The 11,204-nt window shown below is 59.2% G+C and overlaps 1 protein-coding gene across 1 annotated transcript in view; it reads left to right on the forward strand.

The window, feature by feature from the left end:
- Positions 1-9,696: 9,696 nt before the first annotated feature.
- CORO2B (coronin 2B) overlaps positions 9,697-11,204 on the forward strand; it is a 124,843-nt gene continuing 123,335 nt past the window's right edge. The window contains exon 1 of the mRNA XM_055125108.1: positions 9,697-9,990. Coding sequence (XP_054981083.1) covers positions 9,976-9,990 — 15 coding nt within the window. The 5' untranslated portion in view covers positions 9,697-9,975. The remainder of the gene's footprint in view (positions 9,991-11,204) is intronic.

Consider the following 11,204-nt stretch of genomic DNA (forward strand, 5'->3'; position numbering starts at 1 on the left):
CTGGGAAGCGGCTGGTAATGTTCCGAGTTTTCTCTCCGCCACCTCTTGTCCCTTTGTCTTTGCCCTGTGAGGTGGTGTATCCCCACCCGAGAGGAGGGGGAGCGGGGGCACAGCCAGGCAAAGTAATCAAACCAAGGTCACACCGCCGGGAAAGCAGAGGAAGGGTCTGGACTCAGAGTCCGGCTGATGCTGACGGCTTGGGGCCCCGGTCGCCACACACGTGTTGTCCTGGGGCAGGGATCGAGCAGCAGAGATGGAGCACAAGCCCTGCCAACCGCAGAGCAGAGTGGCCCTGGCCCCACGCAGTGCTGGGGGTGACCCCTATTTACAGCAGCACCCGGGCCGGGGGCAGAGCTCAAAGGGCTATTTGCTGGTCCTGCCTGCAGGCGGTGCGGGTCCAATTCCCGGCCCTGCACGGTCCCATAAGCACCACTGGGAGTCACCGCTGAGCACTGGGCCAGGAGTAGCTCCAGAGCACTCCAGGGCGTGACCCCCAAACCAACAGTAAAGAAAAATAAAATGAAACGAAAATCCTCTCCTAAGAGCTGTGACTCAAAATCAGGTCTCTGGTCCTGCGGTCACTGGTTTGTGGCCAGGTCACATCTGCCGGAAGGGAGGGCACGGATGGACATGCTTCCCGGGGGACAGCCTGCATCTCCCGCCCCTCCCCCACACGTTCCTTCCTGCTCCACACATGGTCTCACGGTTAGGGGACTCTCAACCCGTGCTAGCTCCTGACTTGACTTCCCTGGCTGGGACACAGGGAATAAAGCCCCGCGGGGGGTGGGGACAGGCCTGCACACTCCAGACTCCCTGTGAAGAGAGGAGAGAGGTGGGAGAGAGGTGTGTCTCTCGCCACTGTCCACCCCGCAGGGCAGGCCCCACACACAGGCACAGCCGTTGGCCCACACCTGGGCTGTTCACCTGCAGCAGCTCCGAGGCCCGGGTGAGCCGGGGGCGGCAGAAGGTCTGACAGAGCCGGCGGAGCAGCCGTGCCCCGGCCTCCCACTCGGCCTGGCATTTTCTGTTAAGTCCTGTGCTTCCACGGTGTGTTCTTTGTGGCTGTTGGTGCAGTAGCCGGGATGTGGGGGCAACCCCGGTGCCCGACTATGGAGGAACGGAAGAAGAGGACTGGGGCGCACAGGCAGAATCCCAGTGGCCCGCAGATCAAAGCAGAGACGCGCGGTTCAGAGCAACGTGGAGGGAACGAGTGGGGATCGTTCCGGGCGAAAGGAGCCGGAGACAGACGGACGCAGGCAGGTGATCTCACTCACCTGTGGTTTATAGAGAAACAAACCCGGCGCGTGGAAAATGTCAGTCAATAATAAACCTGGACGGAAGAGAGCACCTCAGAGCACCAGGTTGGGGGGAGGGGAGGGGAGGACGGAGATACTCCAGGGAGTAAGACAGGGATATCGGTGGGAGGTCTTGGGGGACACATGGGGAACAGTCTGTACCAGGGCCATAACCATCAACTTAAAAATAATGGCAGGGGTGGCACAGAGATGGCGAAAGGGCATTTTGCGGGGGGGCAGCACCTCTGTAAGTTCTAAGCTTCATTTTCCTTGTCTCTAATTAATACCTGTCTCATGGAGTTACTATATGATGCAAACAAAACAAGGCATGTCACATGTTTAAGATTTGTGCTGGACAAACACATTCTTTTCCAGGGTATTCTCCAGGACACACCATGAGATGGGGCATGATTTAGTGCCTATAAAGTTATGAAAATGGAATTCCTATCTCCTCAGGCCACAATGCCACGAAGGAAGAAATTAACATAAAGAGGACATAAATTAACAACGTTAAGGAAAACACTGCCACATTTTTTTTTTTGCTTTTTGGGGTCACACCTGTCAATGCACAGGGGTTATTCCTGGCTCTGCACTCAGGAATTACTCCTGGCAGTGCTCAGGGGACCATATGGGATGCTGGGAATCGAACCCAGGTCGGCCGCATGCAAAGCAAACGCCCTACCCGCTGTGCTATTGCTCCAGCCCCAACGCTGTCACTTTTTAATCTGAACAACATACCCTTAAATGGGTCAAGGAGAAAATCAGAGAAGAAATGAAAATGTTCCCTGACACAAGCAAGAATGAAGCTACAGTGATCAGAACTTACAGGACACAGCAAAAGCAGCAGCATGGGACTTGCATCAGGAAAGGAGAGGAGGCCCAAATGAATGACATGGTCTGTCAGCTTGGCAAACTCAAAAAAGGACAAAAAAATGAATTCCAAAGTAAGCTATATAAAAAAGGTTCAAAAGTTTTGTTATTTATTTTAGAGTCAATGGAACGAGGAGTTGGTTGGGTATTTTTGTTTGTTTGTTTGTTTGTTTGTGAGTCACACCCAGCTGTGCTCAGGGTTGATTGCTGGCTCTGTGTTCAGGGGTCTCTTCTATCAGTGCTCAGAAGACCATATGTGATGCTAGGGATCAAATCCAGGTTGGCTGCATGCTAGGCAAATGTCTTACCCTCCATACTATCTCTCTGCGCCCAAGGAGCTGGATTTTTGAAAAAATAAACTGGGGCTGGAGTGATAGCACAGCGGGTAGGGCATTTTCCTTGCATGCAACCAAACCGGGTTCAATTCCCAGCATCCCATACGGTCCCCTGAGCACCGCCACGAGTGATTCCTGAGTGCAGAGCCAGGAGTAACCCTTGAGCATTGCTGATGTGACCCAAAAAGAACAAACAAAATTGGCAAGTCCTTAGCTATGAAGGGAAAACAAGGAGAAAACTTAAAATAAACCAGATCAGAGACAAAGGGGGAGAAATTACAACAAACACTTTGAAACTACAAAAGATCATAAGAGGCTTCAATGAATGACTCTGTGTCACTGAGCTGGAGAATCTAGAGAAATGGATAAATTCTCAGAATTATCCAACCTCCAGGAGTGAAGCAGGAGGAAGTAGCAAATCAGAACAGATCCATCACAAGTAAAAGAATAAAACTATAACAACTCTCCCCAAGAATGAAAGCCCTGGTCCAGGCGAGATCACTAGCGAGCTCTGCCAAGCCTTAAGGGAGAACTGGTATCTCTTCTCCTCAGGCACGTCCAAATTATCAAAGAAGCAGAGATCCTCCCAAACACCTTCTGCCAGGCCAGCACCACCCTAGCATCCTAAGGAGACAGAGATGTTACGAAGAAAGACAATGACAGACCGATATCCCTGTTGAACATCAACTAAGGAACATCCTCAGCAGTCATACCTTATCCAATCCCGGCAAAAGGATCATACATCGTGACCAAGTGAGATTCGCCCAGGAATGCCAGAGGGGTTCAATATCTGCGAATCAGTGTAATATACTGCATCTACAAACTGTCCAAAGCATCATACCGATCCAGTGAATTTCCCACCAAAATCCCAACGTCCTTCAGGGACTTAGAATAAATGCTACTAAAATTTACATGGACTCATATAACTCCCCAAAAAGCTGTCTCTCCAGTTCCAACCATTGGTCCCAACCATTGTGTTTGTCAAACGGAAAGTGTTTGTTCAAGTAGTGCATGGTAGCTCTTTCTGCACTGGAGTCGAGACTCGAGTGTGTTGGCAACAGCCAGGTTGTGTCTGCAAGCACGAAATAACTGGGGTCCCTCTTAGCTCTCTCGGGCCAAATGTACTTCTCGGTGAGTATCTGTAACAAAGGAGGGCAAGAAACTCCCAAGGAGAGCATTATTGACAATAAAGAACATGAAGAGATGGGTCTCAGTCTTACAAACAGTCCTCACACACGACTGAACAAGGCACGACTAGGAGGGGACCCAGCTCATTAACCGTTCACCAGTAAAGCACAATTCCTCACAATAAAGCCAAGAATTTTGTATTACATTTTAAAATCAACTTGAGGCCAGAGAGACAGTACAAAGGAAGGCTTTGACCTTGCACGCAGCTGATCCTGGTTCAGTCCTGGATCTGCCTAGCACACCCTGAGCCTCACTAGGGTTGATCTTTGAGCACAGAGCCAGGAGTCAGCCCTGAGCACTATTGGCTGCACACCCCCAAACACACATACATTTGTCCAAGGGTCTGCGTGCACAGACAGAGCACCCTGACAGGGCAGTTCAGCCCGGCCCTTGTGAGCCAGAGCTGGAAGCTGTGTGCTTACAGTAGGCCACCCTAGGGACTGGAGTGCAGTGTGGCTTTGCCCTAGGTGTCTGACATAGGGCACCACGAAGAGAGCAAGATACTTCCTGGAGAAGATGGAGCCTGGTGTGCAGGGGCCTGTCCCTGGCTTCCTGCTGAGCCCTGCCGTTAGACCCGCTCAGGGTCCGAGGCGCAGAGGCAGAAGGAAGCAGGAGCTGGACTCACCAGGGATGGATTAGTGGCTGCTGGCCTGTCTCTGGCAGCAGAGACGATTCTCCACAGAGATCTCCCATGGCTCCTCACCCTGGCTCGGGTGGCCCTCCCGGAGACACTCAGACACTTGTTCCCTCCCCTCCTCCCCAATACACACACCTGGAGGGGACCTGCAGCTCCCCCCCAGAAAGGCCAGTGGGGGTGGGGGAGGTCAGGGGCTCCATGTGCACGAGCACTGGGCCACAGCACCGGGGCTGAGTCGCCGTCCTCAGCCTGCACCTCCCATAGTCAGGGGAGAGGTTCTTTTCTCTAGGGTTGCTTTGTTTTGGGTCACACCCAGTGGTGCTCCGCGCTTACTCCTGGCTCTGTGTTCAGGGATCACTCTCCGTGGTGCTTGGGGGACCACATGGAGTGCTGGGGCTCGAACCCAGGTCGGCCACGTTCAAGGCAAGCTCCCTCCCTGCTGTATAATCGCACCAGACCCCAGGCTTCTTTTTCTTGGGGGAAAGAGTTTTTTTAAAGCTCTGGTTAAGATCTTGAAGCCCAAGTGAAAGTTCAGCTACATTGCCTGCGAGACAGGGTGAAAACGCCTTTTAGTGTATTTTACAGCTTATGAAGCAGTTCCATGTCCTCTATCTGACAGCTGTGAGTGGGTGGCTCTGGGTCCTGGAAGGCTTGTTGAAACAGCCTACAGGGCTCCGACTCCCCACGCCTGGTGCGGGCCCAAGAACGTGTGACAGATCCCAAGGCTGAGTGTCGGGCCCTGGCTCAGGGGGGCCATACAAGCAAAGGCCCTAAACTGGAGTCCTGGAACCCCATGATTTCTGGAGCACTTTGGGCAAGCCCCAATTTTTATTTATTTTATTTATTTATTTAATAGACTTATTTTCATACGGTTGTTCACAATAGTTCATTGCAAATAATATTCAAGTACCTATCCCACCACGGAGCACCTTCCTACCACAATAAGAGGGAAGTGTGTGAAGGTTGTATTTCACTGTGGAGCCGTTTAAGCCCATATATTAGAGAATACAAGCAAGTATGTTAAAAGCAAACAAATGTGTGCTACTTTTGGTATGTAAGTGGGCTAGAGTATAAGAGGTCATGCAGCCTCATTCTGTGCTCCAGGAAATTCTGCGTAGCTCTCTTCTGGGAGTTTTATTTTATAGTCTCTGGATCTTGGCCATTGATGAGATTACATGGTGCTGGGGGCAGTTTGTGCATGTGACTGCCAAGCTACTGGAAAATTGGGGATCTTGGTGGAGGAGGCCCAGTCCCAATCCGAGCAGGCTTGGAGGTCTCAATCACAGGTTCCTGCATACCTGGGTTTGTCTGCCAGTTCCCGCTTGGGTGAGGCTTGTCCAAGTGTTTGGAGGGTGGCTTTGGGCATAAGTCCTGATTTTTTAAAAAAATAATGGCTGCAAATCTGGTTCCCAGGGCCCCAGCAGCATCATAAGAGGAACGGCTGGGAGCGCCCTCTGTCAGATACGGTCAGCATGGCAGGGCTTTTGTTTTCTTTCCTATCTGCTACATTTCCATCCTCAGAACATTTACTTCGTGCTACAGTTCTTCAGTGGGTGGGATCCTACGGCCAGTGCTGCGGGTGGGTGAGTGAGCCTGTGGCTTTGGTGAGCTCTGTGCTCCCAAACTGCAAAGCACAGCTAGATGCCAGGACCCCCACACCCCGCCTGGGTCCTCAGGAGGGCCCTCAGGGGTGTGGGAAAGACGGGGGCGGGGAGGGGGATGAGAGCAGGTCCCACAGCCCAGCTGTTAGCTGCATGGCTCCCTCCCGGCATCCGTTTCCTCTCCTGAGGATGTTTATTCCACCCGGATTAGACTACTGGGAGAACCGGGTAGAAGGCAGAGGAGGGAAGTCTGCAGGGCGAGCCTCTCTCCGACCCACACCGCCTCATCCCTGCAGGGGCCGTGCCGGGAAGAGGAGAGTCAGGTCCCAGGGCAGACGATTCTCCCCTCATTGGGACAGGGAGGAGGTACCGGAATTAGTACTAGGTGGCAGGGTGCAGGTGCGGTGATTAACCGCAACCCCTTCTCCGAGTGCATGGCCCTGGGGATCCCTCTGACCCCCCCCACATGGTCTGGGGGGGTCTCCGTGGCTGTGGGTCTGCTGTAGGCAGTGGCAACACACTTTTCGAGTAAAGTCCCAGCTGTCCTTTCTCTGCAGAGGCCGCTGAGGGATGCTCTGGGTGTGAACACGGGCGTCTAGGGAGAGGCCGGTCCCCACGGGGCCCATAGGAGTGGCCTGGGCCTCTGCCCCATCTGCCCGGTGCCCCGTATGTGGGAGTGAGAGGCCCACGAGACAGGACACAGATTTAATCATGTGCGTAGAAACAAAGTGCAATGGGGTCCCCAGAAGGATCGGGAAGCAACCTGGAGGTGGTGCCATTGGCACCGGGCTGTGAACGGTGCGTAGGACTTTGCCACACGGAGAAAGGGCTAAGGGACTGGGGGCCGAGAACACAGGGGGCCGGGTGCACCCGAGCTGACCCTGCTCCGCCCCCTCAGCCCCTCCACACTCCTGGTCGCTCCCTCGCTGCCGGGTTGGAGGTGCCGACGTGAGCTGGCAGCACCCACCTGCAGTGAGAGCCGGGCTTTCTCCGCTTGCTGGCCGTGGGGCAGCCTCACTGTGGGAGAAGCCCCAAGGCCCCGACCCAAGGTAAGCGCTCCAGGACACACCTCAGAGGGCCCGAGGGACGGGCCCTGGCATCCTGCAGCGGCTGAGAGCTGGCATGCATATGAGCTCTTCCTCCTTCCCGGTTTTACCCCACACACACACACACCCTCTCCCACTCCTGCTTTCTGGGGTGACCTCGATGGACCCTCTGCACCCAGCACCTTCCTCAGGCTCGGCTTCGGGAGATGCTGGCGGGGGTCCAGGGCTGGCAGTGTGTGTGACTGTGCGCATGAGTGTGGGGATGTGTGTGAGTGCGTGATTACGGGTGACTGTATGTGTGAGCATGAGAGCATGTGTGCATGTGCAGAAGTGTGTGAGCATAAAAGAAGGTGAGTGGGTATGAATGTGTGTACAATGTGTGTACATAAATTGTGCGTATGTTGTGTGTGAGAACGTATGAATGTATATATGTGTTTGTGCCTGTGTATGCGTGTATGTGTCCTCGTGTGCGTGCATGTGTGTGTGTGTGTGTGTGTGTGTGCTGTAGGGTTGGGAGCCTTGTGCATGGGCACAGCCCCCATCTGACTGGGCATACGGGACTGTGGCGAGCCCTCTCTCTGCCACATCTCCCTTCTGACTGGGGACACGTGGCAGAAGGGGCACCAGGGGTGCGTGTGGGCCAGGGCCGGTTCCTTCTGCCCGTGGGGTGAGTTCCGTGGGCATGGGCAGCAGATTGATGCTCCTAATCCCGCCTGGCTCGAGCTGATATGAAGTATGTCTCATTCTCAGAGGCGGAGTGGCGGGTGCCAGAGGCAAGCTGGGAGCTGTGGACGGGCAATCTGGGATCTTAAATGTGCCGGAGAGATGCACGTGGACACGTCCAGGCGGGGGAATGGGCACCTCCTGTTCTTGACTTGCTTCCAAAGGCTGGAGAGTCGTGGAAGTGCCTCGAGGGGCACCTTTCTGGCGGACTCGTGCAAGCAAAAGGATGCTCGCTCGAGAATCCACCTCTCCAGCCGCAGGTTCAAGTTTATTTTGCAGGACTTGGGTGGAGGGGTGGAATGTTCTCTGGGTGTGATGGGGGACTCAGGAAACCCAGGGCGTCTCCTGTACATGAGACCAGACTCTGAGACTCAGAGCAGAGGGCCAGGGCTGAGTTGGGGTCTGGGTGCGAGAAGCACAGCGAGAGATGGGGGGCCAGAGTCCTGTGGAGGAGGTGGTGGCCCTTCCTAGGGCGACCAGGGTGGGCACGGTGCCCTCGCACGTGACCCCCTGCGGAATGAGCCTTCACTCTTCAGAGCGCCTCAGCTGAGGCCTGCGTGAGGCCCAAGAAGGCGGCGCGTCTGAGTGGACAGACACCACGTGCAATACAGGCTCTGCCCTGTCGGGGGCAGATCCCACCCGGCCACCTGCTGGGCCCTTTGACTGGCGGTGATTTGTTATTGCTGTGCTGAGGCACGCCCGCCTCCTGGAGAGCTCACACCCCCGCACCACGTGACCCATGCGGGGGAGGGGAGCACCACAGGAAGGCAGGGGCAGGTGGGCTCCTATGCCTCCCGCAGGGTGCCCCCCCTCGCCCAGCACACCACTCTGCCACGCCCCTCCCGTCTCCTATCACGGCCTTCACTCCCTTCGTGCCTGTCACATCTGTCCCTCCTATCCCCCCTGTCCCTCCTGCCCGCCTGCCAGGCCCCACAGATGCCCCCTCCACCTCCTGGGCAGTGTCTCCTGCGGGTGCCCTGTGGGGTCCCTGAGAGGAGGTGGTGGTCCATCTCTAGGACGCCCTGACTGTGCAGTGTCCCGGTCACAGCTTCCCGGGGGTTTCCGGGACAACTGATGCTGCTGGCGTGTGTGCTGACCAGCCTCAGTGTGTGCCCTCCTCTGGGCTGGGGATCCGACACCGGCCATGAGCGGGGTCAGGGTGCGGGGGCCATGCGGGGTTCTGACGCAGAGGCCCCTGCGGGACCAGGTTCGGGGTGCGTGGGGTCAGGGGCACAGTGGAGTCAGGCTCGGGGTGCCCTGCAGGGTCAAAGGGCCCTGTGGGGTCGTGGTCACTGCGGGGTCGGGGTCCAGGGCGCTGCAGGATCGTGGTCCGGGTGCGCTGCGGGGTGGGGGGGGGTCGCTGCGGGGTCCGGGTTACAGTCGGGAAGGGGGTCGGGGTGCACTGTGGGGTCGGGGTGGGGGGGTCGGGTTACAGTCGGGAAGGGGGTCCGGGTGCACTGTGGGGTCGGGGTGGGGGGTCGCTGCGGGGTCCGGGGAGCTGCGGGAAGGGGGCGCTGCAGGGTCGGGGTCGGGGTACACTGCGGGGTCCGGGTCCTGGGCGCTGCGGGACACGGGTTGCTGCGGGGAGGAGGCGCTGCGGGGACGGAGTCGGGGTGCATTGCGGGGTCGGGGTGCATTGCGGGGTCGGGAGTCGCTGCAGGGTCACGGTCTGGGTGAGCTGCGGGGTCGGGGTCGGGGAGGGGGGCGCTGCGGGTTCCGGGGCGCTGCGGGGAGGTGCGGGCGCTGGGGGCTCCGCGCGGGCAGGGGCCGCTGCTCCCCGGGGGCCGGCCTGCCGCGGCCCGCGGGCACCTGGCCCACCCGCAGGGGGCAGCCCGCGCCGGCCCGCGCCGGTGCCCGCGGCTCGGGCGTGACTGCACCAGCGTCCCCCGGTGGCCGCGCCGCGCCGCGCCGGCAGGTGCCCGGGCCCAGCCGCGTGGCGCCCGCGGGCTGAGGTGGGGCCGGGAGCCGGGAGGCGCGTCCCCGTCCCCGCCGCGCCCGCGGCCCCCGCCCCCCTTTGTCGCGGCCCCGGCCCCGCTCCCCGCCCCCACGGCCCGCTCCTCGCCGCCTTTCTTCCTGCCTCGCCTTCCTGCGGCGCACGGCTCATCCATTATAGATGCACACTCGGGGCTGACATCAGCGACGGGCGCCCACGGGCCGTCCCCGCGCGCTGCCCGCCCCGCGCGGCCCCCCGGGCTCGCCGCAGCCTCCCCGGGCGCGGGGCGCGCGCCCACCGCCGCCCGCGCCGCCCGGAGCCCGGTGCCCGCCGCCCGGAGCGCCTGCATGACTGTCACAAAGGTAAGCGCGCGCCGCTGGGGAGGGGGCGCCGGCCGGGCGGGGGGCGCGCGTCCGCTCTCGGTCCCGCGGGCCTCCGGGACTGCGGAGCGAAGGCGGCGCGGCGGGCTGGACCGCGTCCCCGCGCACCGGGCCAGCCCCGGGACTGCAGTTTTAACCCTTGTCGATGACGCTGCCTGGTGAACCCCCGGAGAGGCAGCGCTGGGCAGTGCCACCGTGTCCCCCGGGAGCGCGCTGCGGGGCCGCGCGGGGCGGGGGATGTGGCGGGGACTCGGCTCCTGGGAGGCTCCCCCACCTGCCTGCTCGGCACCCATCCGGGAACTTTGGGCCGCCCCGAGCTTGTGGGTGCCAAGGGGACCCCACCCGGAGAGCGGGCGCCTTGGAGCCCCGGGGGCAGCGGGTGACAAGGGTCGGGGAGGCGACCGGAGGTGATGCGCGGGTGGGAGGGAAGAGACGCGGCTCCTCTGTCCTACTTAGAGGCCTGAGTTTCTGGGAAGGCCTGGGGGCGCCCCTGCTGCGGTGAGGAAAGAGTTAAGGGGGAGCGGGGCGGGCTGGGGGTGTGGGAAGTGGCCTGAGATGACAGGGCTTCCTGGGCCCTATGCTTTGGGCCTCAGTTTCCCCCGTGGAGAGCGGGGATGTGGTGAGAGGACGCACCAGTAAGAGCCAGGGGTGTGAGCCCAAACTTTCAGGACTTGCGGGCGCGGCCTTGGCTCGCCTGAGCCGTGGAGCCGTGGCCAAGCGTCCCTGCGGTCAGCTGGCCGGCTGGGGCTGGGGCGGGAGCGGGGGCCAGGCAGGCAGAGCGCAGCATGCCCATGGCCAGCAGGGCCGGGGAGAGGGGTCTGACCCCTTCTGAGCAGCTCCTTTGGCGGTCTCCGGGCCCGAGCCCAGAATCAGGGTTCGAGAAGATCTGTGGTAGGATGGACTGGGGCGCAGAGAGGTCACGACTCTGACAAAGGCTGCTCGGCCAGGAGGGGTCACTGAGGTCGCCGATGTCAGAGTCAGAGGGCGGAGGAGCAGTGGGTGGCCCAATCTGAGGCAGAGTCCTCTGAGGTCTGACTTGGTACCTTCCCAGCACTCCTGGGTTCAGCTGTCTTCCTCCCTGGCCGAGTGCTCAGCCCTTCTTGAACAGAGGTTCAGAGAGGCAAAGTGACTGACCTAAGGTCACACAGCCAGTCAGTGGCAGAGCTGATTCTGCCTTCTGTGACCCAAGATCTTTG

This window comes from Sorex araneus, chromosome 2 (genome assembly GCF_027595985.1).
Source record: "Sorex araneus isolate mSorAra2 chromosome 2, mSorAra2.pri, whole genome shotgun sequence".
NCBI classification, from domain to species: domain Eukaryota; kingdom Metazoa; phylum Chordata; class Mammalia; order Eulipotyphla; family Soricidae; genus Sorex; species Sorex araneus.